At 37.1% G+C, this 19,071-nt stretch overlaps 1 protein-coding gene across 1 annotated transcript in view; it reads right to left on the bottom strand.

The window, feature by feature from the left end:
- The window catches only part of FBN2 (fibrillin 2), a 270,107-nt gene that overhangs the window by 186,778 nt on the left and 64,258 nt on the right, over window positions 1-19,071 (bottom strand). The window contains exon 6 of the mRNA XM_023196889.3: window positions 6,218-6,415. Coding sequence (XP_023052657.2) covers window positions 6,218-6,415 — 198 coding nt within the window. The remainder of the gene's footprint in view (window positions 1-6,217; window positions 6,416-19,071) is intronic.

The raw sequence follows: 19,071 nt of genomic DNA, 5'->3' as shown, positions 1-19,071 counted from the left end.
TTATATTGCTAACTGCCTACATCAGAAAGCTAGAAAGATCTCAAATTGACACCCTAACATCACAATTAAAAGAGCTAGAGAGGCAAGAGCAAACTAATCCAAAAGCTAGCAGAAGACAAGAAATAACTAAGATCAGAGAAGAATTGAAGGAGTTAGAGACAAGAAAAACTCTCCAAAAAAAGGAGCTGGTGTTTTGAAAAAAATTAATGAAACTGATAGACTGCTAACTAGACTAATAAAGAAGAGAGAGAAGAATCAAATAGACACAATAAAAAATGATACAGGGGATATCACCATTGACCCCAAAGAAATACAAACTACCATCAGAGAATACTATAAACATCTCTAGATAAATAAACTAGAAAATCTAGTAGAAATGGATAAATTCCTAGATGCATACACCCTACCAAGACTAAACCAGGAAGAAGTTGAAACCCTGAATACACCACTAACAAGCTCTGAAATTGAGGCAGTAACTAATAGCCTCCCAACCAAAAAAAGCTCAGGACCAGACGGATTCAAGCTGAATTCTACAAGAAATACAAAGAGGAGATGGTATCATTCCTTCTGAAACTGTTCCAAACAATTGAAAATAAGGGACTCCTCCCTAGCTCATTTTATGAAGCCAGAATCATCCTGATACCAAAACCTGGCAGAGGCACAACAACAACAGTAACAACAAACTTGCTAAAACAACAACAACAAATTGTGAAAATCTTCAATAAAATACTGGCAAACTGAATCCAGCAGCACATCAAAAAACTTATCCACCACCATCAAGTCAGCTTCATGATGCAAAACTGGTTCAATGGTTCAACATACACAAATCAATAAATGTAATCCACCACATAAACAGAACCAAAGACAAAAACCACATGATTATCTTAATAGATGCAGAAAAGACTTTCGATAAAATTCAACATCCCTTCATGTTAAAAACTCTCAATAAACCACGTACTGATGGAATATATCTCAAAATAGTAAGAGCTAGTTATGGCAAACCCACAGCCAATATCATAGTGAATGGGCAAAAGCTGGAAGCATTCCCTTTGAAAACTGGCACAAGACAAGGATCCCCTCTCTCACCACTCCTATTCAACATAGTATTGGAAGTTCTGGCCAGGGCAATCAGGCAAGAGAAAGAAATACAGGGGATTCAAATAGGAAGAGAGGAAGTAAATTGTATCTGTTTGCAAATGACATGATTGTATATTTAGAAAACTGCATTGTCTCAGCCCCAAATCTCCTTAAACTGTCTCAGGATAGAAAATCGGTGTGCAAAAATCATAAGCATTCCTATACACCAATAATAGACAAACAGCCAAATCATGAGTGAAATCCCATTCACAATTGCTACAAAGAGAATAAAATACCTAGGAATACAACTTACGGGGGATGTGAAAGGCCTCTTAAAGGAGAATTACAAAGGAGCAATTACCACTGCTCAAGGAAATAACAGAGGACACAAACTATGGAAAAACATTCAGTCCTCATGGATAGGAAGAATCAATACTGTGAAAATGGCCATACTATCCAAAGTAATTTATAGATTCAGTGCTACTCCTGATTTGTTTTTCTAAGACCACCAGAGTGGGCACAAAAGAACCAGCGAGTAGGCAAGGCTAAAAGCAAAACTGCAAATTTATTCTTTGGTCATCTAGCTTCAGGGACCGGAGCTGGGGGGAAGGTGGAGTTTCTAATACAGTTCCGACAAGAGTGGGGGCTGAGAAAGCCCACCCTCGGCGCATCTGCTGGGAGCGACTTTTCTAGGAGTGGAAGGGCAATAGGCGGGGCACGGGCATGTCGGGGGAGGGGGGGGGGCGCTCCACAGGTGCCACCAGGTAAATCTTGGCCTCCTCGGATTGACATCACCTGGTGCATGCCTGATTAATCTGCACCTTCCCGGGCGTCAGCTGCATTCTCGCACACACGGGAAGAGTTGGTGGTGAAGAAGAACCCGGAAGTGCACCATCCTGCCTCTGTTCGTCCAAACAATTCCCATTGAACTACCATTGACATCCTTCATAGAATTAGAAAAAATCTACTTTAAATTTCACATGAAATCAAAGAAGGTCCGGTATAGCCAAGACAATCCTAAGCAAAAAGAACAAAGCTGGATGCATCACGCTACCTGACTTCAAGCTATACTACAAGGCTACAGTAACCAAAACAGCATAGTACTGGAACCAAAACAGACATATAGACCAACGGAGCAGAATAGAGACCTCAGAAATAACACTACACACCTAGAACCATCTGATCTTCAACAAACCTGACAAAAACAAGCATAGGGGAAAGTAATTAGTAAATGGTGCTGAGAAAACTGGCTAGCCATATGCAGAAAACTGAAACTGGACTCCTTCCTTACACCTTATACAAAAATCAAGATGGATTAAAGACTTAAATGTACAATCCAAAACCATAATAACCCTAGAAGAAAACCTAAGTAATACCATTCAGGACATAGGCATGGGGAGAGACTTCATGACAAAAATGCCAAAAGCAATTGCAGCAAAAGCCAAAATTGATAAATGTGACTGAATTAGACTAAAGAGCTTTTGCACAGCAAAAGTAACTATGATGAGAGTGAACAGGTAATCTACAGAATGGGAGAAAATTTTTGCAATCTACCCATCTGACAAAGGTCTAATATCTGGAATTTATAAGGAACTTAAGCATATTCACAAGAAAAAGACAAACAACCTCCTCAAAAAGTGGGCAAAGGATATGAACAGACACTTCTCAAAAGAAGGCATTTATGTGGCCAAACATATGAAAAAAGTTTATCACAGATCATCAGATAAATGCAAATCAAAACCACAACGAGACACCATCTCACACTGTTCAGAATGATGATTATAAAAAAGTCAGGAAACAGAAGATGCTGGCGAGGCTGTGGAGAAATAGGAATGCTTTTACACTGTTGGTGGAAATACAAATTAGTTCAACCATTGTGGAAGACAGTATGGCGATTCCTCAAGGGTCTTAAACCAGAAATACCATTTGACCCAGCAATCCCATTAGTGGGTGTATACCCAGTGAATTATAAATCATTCTACTATACAGACACATGCCCACATGTTTACTGCAGCACTATTTACAATAGAAAAGACATGGAACCAACCCAAATGCCCACCAATGATAGACTGGATAAAGAAAATGTGGTACATATACACCACGGAATACAATGCAGTCATAAAAAGGATGATTTCATGTCCTTTGCTGGGACATGGATGAAGCTGGAAGCCATCATCCTCTGCAAACTAACACAGGAACAGAAAACCAAACACCACATGTTCTCACTCAAAAGTGGGAGTTGAACGTTGAACACATGTGGACACAGAGAGGGGAATAACACACACCAGGGCCTGTTGTGGGGTGTGGGGAGGGAACTTAGAGGATGGGTCAGTAGGTGTGGCAAACCAGCATGGCACACATATACTCCTGTAACAAACCTGCACGTTCTGCACATCTTTTCTTTTTTTTTAATAAGAAATAAAGAAAAAAACAAATAAATAAAATAAAATTACTGATTTTCTCACAGCTTAATTCTTTAAGTATTATCTTAATTTCCTGTTGTCCCTCATTTTCCACAGCTACCCTTTTTATTACAAGAGCATGTTTCATTAACAACTAATTGCATCAGCTACAGGATATCATTATCCTCGGAATTTCAAAAGAACCATGATTTAGAGCTAGTGTTAAGCTATTTACAGCTATCCACATACTTGAAATTTATTTTTAACTCTATGAAACTTTTCAATCATCCTATAAAAAAGATCACTATTATTTTTAATGACATATATGTACCATGTTTTAATGTGTTATTTTTTCATGCCCCATCTCTTCCAAATTAATTTGGCATAAGTATTCAGGAAACAGTCTAGGAATTTAAAGGGAAAAAATGAAATCACAGTCAGATGTCTTAAAATAGCCTGAACTATAGATTAGTATTTAATTGAGAACTTTCTGACTATGCCACGATTTTGAAATAAAGCAGAATTTTTCAACGTGCTTTTCCAGACATTTTAATCATGTGGCAAATTTCATTTTGTTCCTGTTACTGTGTTAATTCCTTAGATTTTTAGGCAAATGGAGCCTGAAACTTATCTTTGCTGCATAAACAAAATGAAATAAGTAACCCTTCATACATTACTACAGCCTAAAGGACATTCAGAAAGTTTGAGATCAGATGACACATTTTTTATAATTGTGTTTAGGAAAAAACTAGGCCTCTGACAAAGTATGAAAGTAAAAAAGCATAAGTATAAATACAGAACATGAGGAAAGTCAATAATTTGGAATGTTTTGGTTGAAGTTAAAGGCTTTTCTTAACCTGAACTGTTTCTTTCTCTGAAATAGTGGGTTTTGAAGTATTTTGATCTTAATGTCATTTATTAATTCAAAAGGTACTGCTGAGCTTCTACTATATATTATGCACTGTTCTAGATGTCTGAGACATCAGTAAGTGAAAAAGATTTCTGCACTCATACAGCTTACATTCTAGCCAAAAGAGAATTAAAAACAACAAAGAAAATCAGTATGTTAGAAGGTAGTAAACAAAAATTAGTACTACAGTAAATCCAATCATTATTAAACTAGCAAATCAATATAGTATTTTATTTTTAGTAATAATCTATATCCACTATATAAATTACATGGTAATCTACATATTAAGATTTAGTAAAGACTATATGGAGCACAGTAAAGACAGATAGAATATAATATAGAATATCTTCCTATAGAAGAAATTGTTGCACTATCAGGAACTCTATATAATCAGTCTAATATTCATATCAAAATACAGAATTTTACTATCTGTAGTAAACAACACATTAAAAATGGCATTTGACTCAATCTTCATCATTAAGGCCTGAACTGTGTTCATCACTAAAATGAACTATTCTAAGTCCACAGCCTACATAAGTGAGTTTTCATATGTGATTAAATATAAAGTTGGTAAATTTTTGAGTTATATAGTCATCCCCTGGGTATCTCCGTAGTTCTGATTCAAAACAATTTTACAAATAGACTATTTAAAAAAGTATACCTTTTATAAAACCACAACACTAGCAAAACTCTGTGGATGCTGCTGTCAGGGACACATGTACAAAGTTATGCAGAACACTCACATTTTATTATTAAATGAACTAAAGTTACGTATGCACTCCCCAAGCTATAATTCTCGTTTAAGATTTAGGACATTGGACAGACTTTCCACAACATAAGATTTGCACAGGCCCAATAGATAACATCTTCACTTGTGACACAGCTTACTAACATCAATTTGAAAGACTTTGGATCTAAGTTTGTACATGTTTTAATTATAGAAAATAACCCTAACTCTCCAAGTCTCAAATATGAATAATATTATTTCTGTGAATGATACAAAAATCATTTATATTTTCCTGTGATCTTACTGCTATGCAATATGAAGGCAACCGCCATTTGAGAAGTCGAGAGACCATTTCCGAGCTCTAAAAATGGATTTAAGACATACGATATCAGAGAAGTTGCTAGAAAAAGGTAAGAATTGCGGCCGCTGAAAATTAATTAAAATAATTAACCAGCAAATAGGTAACAATGTTTGGCTACTTGGATCGCAGTCTACTAAGGTAGCATCCTCAGGGCCCCGATCTGGTCCTAATATAGAAATAAGTGTCATGAACGTACTTAGGGAGTGTCAAAACCCAGAGATTACGATCAATCCAGGTTACAAACTCTGTAATAACTGCAATCATGGACACAGTTCACATTTTGTCTTTGAAGACACTATTCATAATGACAGAGGGCAAATATTAGGTGGTTTTCTTCTCCTTGTTACTTGGGTTCAGGTTCTCATAACTTGAATGAGACAAGGAGAGAAAAAATAGGTTTTTCCTGGGTATTTACATATGTATAGTTCAGGGAGGAGTCATGCCATCTAGATGAAAATAGAGTGGTTCATCCTCTGATTGTATTAAATATTTTACACTGTATTATTACATTTCCCCCAATTCTTCATCTCTTTCTCTTCTCCATGAATATCAAGAGTTGAAACAATTATTTATTAGGTGGCTAAAAGACAAACCTTCTCTGGTCAGGCTTGTTAACGAGGCCACTCTTGGAAATCGATACTCTGTTAAAAGCTACCATCCACAGTGCCAGATTCTGCAACTCCAGTAAAAAGAGAAGTGGCATGTCTGCGATGGTGTTCACAGGCAGACAGCTGACTCACCTTGGCAAGCTCCAGTACGGATGTTGGGGATGAAACCCCGCCGGCAGGGCTGAGGCTGGGCTGGACACATCTCACAGGGATGGCCCCACGCCCGTCCAATGGTGGCACAGCACAGAGTCTTCGTGCAGACAATGCCTGTCAGCTGCCCTTGGCACATCTGGTTGTTGACCTGAGTGAAACACGGGCCTGTCCTGTAATCTGGAATGTGAGAGAAGAAAGAAAGACAGGTTTTATGATCATATACTAATCTTATACTAGTGCCTCCAAATGCATAAAACAGAGACTATTTCTTCTGACCAAAGTGTCCAAAGACAAAAGGCTAGAGAGTTTCATGTTAAGAATTCATAATTTTCCAATCATGAGAAGTACCTTAAGAGATTTCAATGTATTCCACACTAGACACTGTAAATGGGTGGCTCAGGGCTGTGTCTGGGATACAGATGTGTCTTCTTGGCCTGAATAATGCTTTTACAGAATTTAAATTAGTAGCCAACATTGTAAACTTGGGAAATTCCACATGAAATTTGTTATTTCTGGCTTTTCTTGAAACATTGGAAGTTCTGATCATGCTAGACCTGCCATGCCACACAGCACTGGAGTGTGTTTTCTCCAGGACACCACAGCCCACTAAATCCCAGCTCAGTACATTCACTGATGTTCCCCTCCTGGGCCCTGAAGACATCAGCATTAATGATTCCTCTTTACTTAGCAGAGATTTTCTTTTCTGATGAGGTGAACAAGAATTTAGAAAATTAAAATGAATCAATAAAGATATGCTTCTTCCATATCACATATATTTGGGCAGTCTAAACTGCCTATAAATATTCAGTTCTAACAATCTGATTTCTGTTTCTTTCAGTTTAGTTCTACGAGTAGCCAAGTTAGGAAGACCTCATGAATAGGCACATAGTCATGCATTCTTTACGGGTAAGTTAATATTGTATGATCGCTCCTCTCTAGCAGGTGATTGTATATTGTCCAACTCTGTTACGGTGATAACAAAAGCCTTAGCAAATGTATGGCATGTGTGATACATAGACAAATTCTTCTATGAATATTAAGTCAATTTAGATCCCTGCCTTTCAAGGTTTCTATGGACCAGCAGCATCAGTATCACTTTGGGACTGGGTAGAAATGCAGACTCAAGCCCTACCCCTGACCCACTAACCCGGGTTCTGCATTTTTAACAAGACAGGGCATTAATATGCACCTGGACTGATTTAGATTGCAGGCAGTTTGAAAGTTAGTACTGGGTATTTCTACTCTATCCTGCTTTCTTCTAGGATTTACTTCAGTGAAATTTTTGGATGATCGGTAAAACAGAAAGGAATCATGAACTAAATAATTTTAAATTTCAGCTTTTTTGTTGTTGCTGTTTTGAGAGATACAAGAAATCAGAGAAAGGTCAGTTTTCTGAGGATTGACCAATGCAATTATTCTCATTTGCTATAAAACACAACAGAAATACATGAAAAAGTTGTGTGTTTTTCCTTACACATAGGGATTATATCAATGCAGTTTATTAATCCTTGAGAATACAAAATACCACTCAGGCTTCTTGATAAGGTCTAACACAAATGATATTATTCTACTCCAAGGGGAAAGCTACACAGATTTAATTCAGAGATTTATGAGAACAAAACTATCTGACATTTAAAGAAGGAAGAGTCAATAATGTTGGTATAATTTTCATGAAAAGCTGTTTCTAGGAAAATCAAACTTGGATATAATTTAACATTCAAAATGCTAAGCTAGGAAGCCTTAGATACCATATAAATGCTGCAGTACAACAACCAAAACCTTATAACCATAAAAAACTTCAATTTGCTTTCAAGAAGAATGAGGCTGTCTCGGATAGAAGCAAAGAACAGTTTAAAAGTTCAATACAAAGAAACAAAATCGAGAATAGGTAATTTTTTGGCAAGCCATTTTAACATTGTTACTCTGCAGCTGAACTTCAACAAAAATAGCTCATTTTAATCCCTTGCATAAGAACAACAGATGTGCTGGCTGCAAGTCTCATTTTTGAAAAAGATCTTTGGAGTATACGTGAAGATATGTCAACCTTATAAATACGCACACTTCCTATACTGCAAATTGTCAGGTTGCAAACTTTTAAAATCTATCCTGTTGTCCTTCAGACATAAATATTTTGCAATTTTAAACTAATATTAAATTCCTAATTATAAGTTATATCAAGTTCTGAACACGTGGGGAAAAGTCTATTTTTTTTTTGCAAAAAAAATATAAAAACACATATTGTTTTTAGATTGATGTGCGAATACCCATGTTCACATTCTATGCACTTTTAAGATTCCCAGAACAAAGTCTGCAGAGTCTCCCTCACAACCAAATCTATAAATAAACCAACTTGTCAGTACATTCATTCCCTTAACTACACCTTAAAATTATGTCCTCTCGGTACGGTCTCTGTGAAGAAGGGGAATATCTGGACAAGGACAGCTGTTTGTCCTCTGCAAATGACCTTTCTTGTTGAAGTCACTAATTAAGGCAGCCTTCCCCTTGGCAGGAATAGAGTTGACCATTTCTTATTTGTTTTGCTTACATTTTACTCCTTACAAAATATGTTGAACCTATGTTTGTTTGTTGTTGTTGTTGTTGTTGTTGTTGTTTTTGAGAGGGAGTCTTGCTCGGTCGCCCAGGCTGAAGTGCAGTGGCATGATCTCGGCTCACTACAAGCTCCACCTCCTGGGTTCATGCCATTCTCCTGCCTTAGCCTCCTGAGTAGCTGGGACTACAGGTTCCCACCACCTCGCCCAGCTAATTTTTTGTATTTTTAGTGGAGACGGGGTTTCACCGTGTTAGCCAGGATGGTGAACTTATGTTTGTATATGATGACAATTTGCTTTCTGATTGGTAACTAAATACTTTAAAATTTAAACTTACAATCTTATCTACTAATTCAAGAATTACTATCATGTAAAATAAGAACAAATACTAGATACTGTAGAAGCATTTAAATTTCCTGATAGGGTTAAAACATCCTGTCCCAAACTCTACCTGCAGTTTAATTATGGACAAGAGAGTCCTTAAAAGACCTTAATCAATTTTGATTGGCCATGCATTCTCTTCATAAAAGTTGCACTGTGGGAAAAATACTGATGTATATCATGCTAACCATTCATAGTCACAAGCATATTTGCAGCATGTTAACTAAGCGTAAAAGGGGAAAATTGCTTATCACTTAGTATGTTGGAACTAGTGACCTATAAACAGTTATGTTCCACATTATGATGTGACCAAGAAAATTTTGTTAAAAATTAGGCTGTGAAACACAAATATTGCTAGTTCGACTTTCTAATATCTAAGTGCAACAAGGCATGTTAATTTGCTTATGCAATTTCCCTTTTCATCCACACTAAACAATTAGTGCAGTTAGCAAGCTCATCAAGAACTTTGGCTGCCCATTGTTTTGCTTTTTCAAAAAACTATAAGGGCCGGGCGCGGTGGCTCAAGCCTGTAATCCCAGCACTTTGGGAGGCGGAGACGGGCGGATCACGAGGTCAGGAGATCGAGACCATCCTGGCTAACACGGTGAAACCCCGTCTCTACTAAAAAATACAAAAACTAGCCGGGCGAGGTGGCGGGCGCCTGTAGTCCCAGCTACTCGGGGAGGCTGAGGCAGGAGAATGGCGTGAACCCGGGAGGCGGAGCTTGCAGTGAGCTGAGATCCGGCCACAGTACTCCATCCCGGTCGACAGAGTGAGACTCTGCCTCAAAAAAAAAAAAAAAAAACTATAGGAAAGTGTAATTTACCTACCATAATTTACCTGTTTTAAGTGTAAAATTCAGTGGTTTTTAGTAAATTTATTGAATTAAGCAACCATCACCACAATTCAGTTTTAGAACATTTTCATCACCCAAAAAGAACTTGTGTCCATTCCCCGTCCCAGCCTCCGTGAGCCACTAATCTAGTTTCTGTGACTATAAATTTTATTTTTCTGGACAATTAATGTAAGTGAAATCATACAACGCGTGGTCTTCTTTTGTCTTGCGTCTTTCACCTAGCATAGTTCATCAGGACCATACAGTAGCATGGATCAGTACTTCATTTCTTCTAATTGCTGAGTAAATTTCCATTGTATGGCTATACCACATCTGTTAACCAGTCTATGGCCATCTGGGTTGTTTTTATTTTTGGGATATTATAAATAATGCTGCAATGAACATTTGCATGAAAGTCTTGGTGTGGATACATGTTTTTATTTCTCTTGGTAGTTACTTAAGAGTGAAGCTACTTATTTGACAAATATACATTTAACTTTCTAAGAAACTGTTATTTGACAAATATACATTTAACTTGCTATGAAACTGCCAAATTATTTTCCAGAATAGCTGCACCATTTTATATTATCCTCAGCAATGTATGAGGGTTCTAGTTCTTCCACATCTTTGTTAATATTTACTGTTTTCTATCTTTTTTATTATAATCTATGTTCACATTTTACATTAAATAAACACATTTGCTTGGGAATTTTGCTGTAATTTCACAAGTCCTTTTTATATAGAGATGCTAAATCATGCTAGGTAACCAAAGTTGAGCATTATTGTTTATAGAAAACGTAAGTTTAGAAAATTAGACATTCTTTAAATAAAATACAATACACTTGCTAAAATCCAAACCATACAGAAAAAATAAAATCCCCTTTTCATAACATGTTGAGATTTGTGATACTTTTTTCTAAATAAAACCACAGTTAACCATCTACATTTACCTTTTTGAATTATTTATATACAGTGTTCTGAAGCTTGAGTGTTCTCTTAATTGTATAACTTGGAAATTAAGTCTACAACTGAATTTATTGAGTGACTAGTATATACTAGATATTGTTCTGGGCTCTGGGGCTATAACAGTGAGGGGAAAACGGTGAATGAGAGAGGGGAAAGTAGACATACAGAAGAAAATGAGGGAAAAGAGTACCAACATCTTTGACCTTTTAGAGTTAATTTACAGTTTGTTGGGGGAAACGGAAAAGGCCAACAGGGCATAAAGTACAAAGGCCCTATGAAAGGATGGAAGCCAGGTGTACTCAGGGTAATGTGTGGCTCATATAAGAGAGGAGCTCGGTGAAGGATGAGGCTGGAGAGGAGATCAAGACCATTCTGGCTAACACGGTGAAGCCCCATCTCTACTAAATATACAAAAAAAATTAGCTGGGCGTGGTGGTGGGCGCCTGTAGTCCCAGCAACTTGGGAGGCTGAGGCAGGAGAATGGTGTGAACCCAGGAGGCAGAGCTTGCAGTGAGCCAAGATCGCGCCACTGCACTCGAGCCTGGGCGACAGAGAAAGACTCTGTCTCAAAAAAAAAAACAAAAAAACAAAAAAAAGGTCAATGGAGAGACAGTCCTTTCTGGCATGGAATGATACGCTTATATTTGTATTCTGAAAAAGATCAATCTGGCTTATGTGTAAAGAACAGACAGAAAGTATTAAGAGTAGATGCTAGGAAATCTTTTAGAAATCCATGATCAAGACATAAGATACAGTGGAACCAGAAATTGTACAAGTGAACAGAGCTTGGAATAAAAACTCCTGAATTCAAAAAATAAATGGGTGAATGTGTTAATGTGGAAGACGAGGAAGAAAGAGATACCAAAAGTAGGATCAGGATTTTAGTTCACTTACAAGGATGGCTGATGGCATCATTTCCTGATATACTGATAACAGAAGACAATCAGGATTTTAGGTTCATTTTTCAACACTAAGGTGCCTTTAGATACCCAACAGGAGACATCCAGTGCAGTTATACAACTTAGAATATATGGATTGAAGATGCATGCTAATGAGTCATGTGAGTTAGGTAGTTTTCAAAGTAATGGGTGTGGATAAAATCCCTTGGAGTGAAAGAATATAGTTAAAACAGAAACAAGTCTAGGATAGAGCCTTGAGGAATTTCAGCATTTGCTGGTGGGTTGGAAGGGGATGAGGCCACTGAGGAAATAGGAAATGGATAGCCAGAGAGATGGGAGAGCAACAGGAGATTATACTCCAACAGGACAAAGTAAGCATATGCTGTAGAAAGGAGGCTCAACAGTACTGAATGCTGCTGAGCAACCAAATAGTAGGAGGCTGGTTCCATGTATCTGCAAGTCACTGGTGATCTTAGCAAGAGATCTCTGGTGAAGTGATGGAAGTTGCAGTCAACGTTGAAGAGAGTTAAGGAAGTGGCTGGAGATGAAGAAATAAGACAGTGAGTACAACCAGACAACCTTTGGAGAAGTTTCCTCAAGGTAAAGACAGACAGAGTCTGGTAAGGGGTTTGGGGTTAAGAAAGAAGGTTTTTATTGTGACTTTTTCCAGCAACTCTAGGCAGCTGAGCTCATTCAGAGACTAGGGTTCATCCAAGGTTTTGCTTTTATCTGTCAGATGTGGGGGAAAAAAACAGAATGGCAAGGAAGCTCAGGGTAGAATGTTAGCATATTTTGAAATTATAGACCATGGAATCTATGCTGGACAAGGCGGAAAGTAAGAAAGGGACTGCCAGATAAAGAAATGAAAGAAAGCAGTGAGATCAATGGACTAGATGTCCCCATGAGGCCCTATTTGAGATGGGAAAACAGCCAGCGGGACAACAATACATCAGCTGCCCATGTGGCTACAATATCATTTATGTGACTGTCAGTGGAATGCATAGATTGTGCTCTGCGTAACTTAGAAGCTTCCCACATACTTTAATGTAAATGTAATTCCCTGGAGTTGTGCAATGAAATGACAATGTTAGAAACCTTCTATGCTGTAACTGCAAGTCAGACAACGCCATAAGGTATCATTATCACTTTGGTACAGAAAGGAATTATCTGATCTTGGAAAGTACATTTAAAAATGTAGGATTTCCTATCAACTTGCATGGTTTTTCAACTTAGGCAAGAAGGTATTTATGTTCTTGGTAACTCAAGAAATGCAACATGCAATAAAATAATCATCTTGTATGGGAGTTACAGACATAAATATGTAAAATAAAGAATTGTGCAATATGTGTAACTTAATCTGAGGATCCTGGCTAGGAGACTAATTTCTTCGAGCAGTAGAGTTTTTGACACAGCAATTCTGTTCTTGTTATAAATGAGGTTCCATATATTTCAATGATAAGGTAATAATGAGAATCTAAAATCTCTAATCACAGATATAAACAGAGCAAGCAAAGAAGGCAGTACCCAAAATTATATGGGGTAATAAAAACATTTCCTTAATTTCAGTAAGATTTGCCCTGGATGTCTACAGCTCCAGACTTCATGCTGGGTCTAAATCTTTAGATTAAATAAACTCAAATGACTGATATAATTGCCTTCCTTGAAGTTAAGAATCTTTTAACCTCAGAAATTTTAGAATTAAGTACAAAAATGTTTAAGAGAATCAAAGCCATTACATTAATATTTTTATTTTAAGAAATCTGTGCAAATATTATGTACCTGTAATGCTTGAAAACATTTGGCTTATTCCATGAAATCGTCTTTAAAAAAAAAAAAAAAAACTTTTTTTAATGCACAAGAGACTGCCTTTTAACCACAATTTTACATTTTAACCACAATTTTAAATAAATTATTGAGTAACTTATTTAGAGTTATGATGATTGTCACTATGCTTATATATATAATTGGATCATTTAAGTAAGCTTCAGGTCTTACAAAATTATAAGGTCGAGTATTTATTTATACATGTAGTTTTTAATTTGTTAGCTTTTAGAAGTTGAGTACATTTTAAGGTGCACAACTGAAGTACCTAAGAAAGTACTTAAAAAAGATATCTGATGTATTTAAAGGGCATGGAAGTGTTTCATAAACTAGGTATGAAAATAGAAGCAAATATTATTTAAAATCTCTTAAAGTGATTACTAAAATCTGTTAAGACTATAGGCACTTGAAGAGATATTTATCTACTCAGGTTCACAGCAGCACTATTTGCAATAACCAAAGATAGAATCAACTCAAGCGTCCACTGACAGATCGATAACAAAATATGGTATATACATACCAAAAACTATTATTCAGCCTTGGAAAGGAAGAAAATTCTGACACATGTTGCAACATGTATGAACTTTGTGCATATTGTGCTGAGCGAAATAAGCCAGTCACAAAAGGGGAAATACTGTATGATTTCACTTACACGAGGTATCCAGAGTAGTCAAATTCATAAAGACAGAAAGCAGAATGGTGGTTAAGGTCGGGAGTTTGAGACCAGCCTGACCAACACGGAGAAACCCCGTCTCTACTAAAAATACAAAATTATCCAGGCATAGTGGCATATGCCTGTAATCCCAGCTACTCGGGAGGCTGAGGCAGGAGAATCGCTTGAAACCGGGAGGTGAAGGTTGCGGTGAGCAGAGACCGCACCACTGCACTCCAGCCTGGGCAACAAGAGCAAAACTCCATCTCAAAAGAAAAAAAAGGCCAGGCGCGGTGGCTCAAGCCTGTAATCCCAGCACTTTGGGAGGCCGAGACGGGCGGATCACAAGGTCAGGAGATCGAGATTATCCTGGCTAACCCGGTGAACCCCCGTCTCTACTAAAAAATACAAAAAACTAGCAGGGCGAGGTGGCGGGCGCCTGTAGTCCCAGCTACTCGGGAGGCTGAGGCAGGAGAATGACGTGAACCCGGAAGGCGGAGCTTGCAGTGAGCTGAGATCCGGCCACTGCACTCCAGCCTGGGCGACAGAGCGAGACTCCGTCTCAAAACAAAAAAAAAGAAAAGAAAAAAAATGATTAAGACAGCAAATTTTATGCAATGTGTGCAAAAATTAATAAAGCAAGCCTGAATATTTAACACAAAAATAAACTTTAAGTATTTTTTGGATGCAGAGTCATCATGGAGGGCGTGGAAACAGTCACGTGCGACACTGACCACGCCCCTTGTGATGGATATTTATATAGTTTTCAATTGATTTCAAGTGCACACAGTGCTATATAGGCACTCTTGAACATACTTATTGACTATACTTTGGCAAGTTTTTCTGCAATCTAATTCCTGACACTGGAACTGCTGGGTCAATTGTCCAGCTTGAAAAATACTGCAGAAGTGCTAATTAGATGGCACCAGTTTACACTGTCATCAGTAGTGCCCAAGGAAGTCTGTACCCTCGTGCCCTCTCCAATGCAGAGTAGAAGCAAAGAGTTTAATTTTTATTCATTTAATGGGCAAAAACAGTATCTTGTTGTTGAATTGTGACAGCAACTCATTGTCCCCATTTATTGAAAACTAGAAAAATTAACAATGTGGTACATATTACTTTGTAGTGGCCCTTTTAATATACTATATCCTTTTATCCTACGTGCCAGAAGTATTTTTGCCATTTTTACATATAAAAGTCACAGATTAAGTAATATACGGAGAATCCCAAAGCTAAAGAAAAGTGAAAGTGAGATTCAACTTTGAGATCCATTTCACTCCAAGTGCTTGTGTGCTTTTACCCTTACACTGTGTTCCTTCACCCCAACACATGGGGTGCTACATTCTCTCAGCTTTTTGTAACTTTGCCTTCACCATGCTAATGAGTATTGTCACAACCCCACAGATGCCTCCTCCTGCCTCCCATGGATAATTTCCTAACTCCCAATTAGCGTGCCCAGGTTTGCTTTTCCTCTGGTTTCTCCCAAAGATGAGTCTCCATCAGGGAGAAATTATCTCTGTGCATCGAGAGAAACATCAAAGACTTTCGTTTCTGCAAATAAATGAGTAATTACTTTAATTACCACAGTTGTTTTGCATTTTATTTCTAACCTAATACCATCATGTAATATTTCAGTGGAATGTGGGTTTGGCAAAGAAGGGCTGCTTTCACCTTTCTCTGCAGTCTTTCAAAGCACAAGGCTACTGCTGACATCAAAGGGCACTTTAAGAATGAAGAGGCCGTAATAATAATTAGGTGCTGGCCAATGATGCAAACAAAATTGCTATCTTTGATGCCACATTTCATAAGGGTGAAGGCCATCAGAGATGTGGTCCTCAAATTCACGGCCTATAAACCTAAAAGTGCACTCTCCCAAGAGCAAAACCAATTAACTTACTTTCAGGACAACAAAAATTGCTGAAGATTAAAAACTAGCAAGATTAGTTAAGCAGAAGGATATTGTCACTTTTGAAGAAGAAAGTTAAAGAGATGAAAATATTTTGACATGTAATAAGGGGGCCAGAGATACAAATGATTAACACAAAAAGATGGATCATAAGCAAGTCAAATTTAAAAGTACCACATTTTATGGTATCTAAGAAAAATCTGTACTATCGTTAGGTAGGCCTGAATGTATTTCAGGGAAAAGTGACACAAACTCAGAAAACATTTACCCATTATCAATAAAGTCAGAAATAGAACCAATAGAAACAAGGTGCTTGAACAGATCTTATATATCTTTGGTCCAAAAATAATGAGGTCACAAGACTGGATTACGGTGGCTGCCATGAAAATGTCACACACACTTTGCTGACGGAGCCCATGGATTCCATGTACTATTTTCTTACTGAAATGTCTGCCCAAATCAGTGCCTCCTGAATGATGTAAGCAGCCAAGTACATGCTACTGAGTCAATCAAACCTAGTAAATGACACCTTTCCGAGGAAACTAATGCGTAACGGGAAAACAAAAACCTCTCTCTATGATTCTGTCCTGACATGTAATTTCCAGTACAACATCTAAGCAAATGTGCTGAGATTCTCCTGGTAAGCCCGCAAATGCCATGTGATTCATTACGGGAGTTGCTGTTACTTGAGAGTTCTAGGGAAATGCTAAAGAACAAGTTAGAAGACCATTAGACCTTAGGACATTCTAAGAGGACATAGGTAGCATCTATCCGTAAATCCATTTGAAATGCACAGGGGAAGTCCTTTCCAAGTTATTTGCTGCATGAGGAACAGTAATGATCAAGTGGCCCTGTTGGTACTGACGGCCCAGTGGTAGTGGTGGCAGTGGTCTGTAAGAAAGTGAACCATTCCTGGCTCCTGGAATGAGAACGTTATGCTATATCTGTCTCTTATACATTAGCACCAGGAGAGGCACAAGAGCAAGGACATCCCCCGGTCTCATCTCAACAGGAAGGTCCTAGTACTGTGTTACCTGCTTTGCAAAATAAAAATGAACTTATTTTATACAGCTGAAAATGTGTTATTGTCAAGAAAACCCATATAACCTACTAGTATTGCTAGTGAGAAAATTCATGTCACAGACAAAAAGTAAAAGACGAAAGTCTCCCTTAAGTTCAGGAGAGTGAATCCTTTCAATATTTAGACTCAACAGAAGTGCAGAAAAAGGGATGGTCACTGCTTTAAGCTAAATTAGTTGTCTGGAAGTCAGTGGGAATAAATAGGTCACAACATAGAGCCTAGAAACTGGAATACAAATAATATGAATTCCAAACTAAGATTTACAAAACAAGTAGAGAAGTAATAAAGATGTAATTGGAAAAAATATCCTAAGTTTAAATAAAAAATAACTTCACACTTTCAGGTTAGAATGGCTCATGGCATCCTAGAAAGAAATGATGATAATAAAAAAGATATACTCAAGGAAAAAGCTTTATGAGATCTCTGAATTTCTGAACTCTGAAAATAAAAGTAAAAGAAAAATCCTTTCATTTCCAGAAAGAATAATCTACCTACAAAGATTAAATAGGCTAGCATTCCTTTTCTCCTGTGTATCCTGAGAGTTAAAATACAGTGAAATAACATTCACAGGCTATACATTTTTAACTTCTGAGAACGGATTCTTGAAACAAAAGAGCCATGTGATAAGATAAAACTTAATAATAGCCTGAAATGATAACGACAGGAACTGAGAGATAGGAAAAGTATCTGCCATATGAAGACTCGTTAGTAAATTATTCCTACAATCTCAATTTGGGACCAGGATAAGTGAATAAGTAAAATGTCTTGGGGTGACATTTTGTACAATTTAGACATTATACAAAAGTTGTAACAGAGGTACAGGTGTTTCAATATAAGGGTGAAAGATAAGGTAACCACTAGTTCAATGAAGGACACAGAATTTCTTAATTAAAGAACGGTGGTAACAGTAGACAACTGAAGTATAATTGATTAAACCAAAGTGATAATAAAAATGGCAAAAGAAAAACCACAATATATAATGATTTATATACTTACAATGAGGGGAATAAAATAAAATGTACTGAAATCACAATAAATATGAATAAGCTTAGCTTTTAATCTAACAATGAAGTCATCAATAGATCTGACTAAAATGACAAAACTCAGCCCTATCCTGTCTATATTAAAACCATCAGAATAAAATGAGTGGAAAATACACAGAAGGGCGAAGAAAAACCAAAGAAAATACAAAAGAAAGTGGAAGTAGCAATAATCAACATCAGAATGGAATTCCAAAAGTATTAAACTGAGTCAAGAAAGAGTATTACAGGGATTAAAATTAAAATCCATTAAGGGAATGTAAGATTTATCTAACTAAAAAATAGAGTGAAATAAAAAGAGCAAAAACTTTTAGATATACAAGTCAAATTTGACAGAGCAAGTAGACAAAAAAAAAAAAAAAACAGAACACAATTAAAAAGCGTGTCTTAATAGACAGGTTTACAACTTTGTACCATAGAAACAGAGAATGTATATTCTACTTCTGTTTTCATGGAACCTTTAGCTTCACAGGGGATCAAGTCCTTAGTCACAGCACACCATTATTACAATGAGATTCAATAGATCCCTGAGGTTTCTACAGAATATTTTGTCTTTCACAGTGTGAAAATGGGAAACTTTCCAGTCTATGTATAGAAATGGTTTAACTAACGTGGTTCACGACTTATCACCAGAAAAGAACATCCTGTGCTCTCTTTTTAAAAAGCATCAAAAACAGCTTTTCAACTGCTTGAATATGTGGCA

This window comes from Piliocolobus tephrosceles, chromosome 4, assembly GCF_002776525.5.
Source record: "Piliocolobus tephrosceles isolate RC106 chromosome 4, ASM277652v3, whole genome shotgun sequence".
Classification (NCBI taxonomy): domain Eukaryota; kingdom Metazoa; phylum Chordata; class Mammalia; order Primates; family Cercopithecidae; genus Piliocolobus; species Piliocolobus tephrosceles.
The sequence above is the reverse complement of the archived record's forward strand: the minus strand, read 5'-3'. Positions and strand labels throughout refer to the sequence as shown.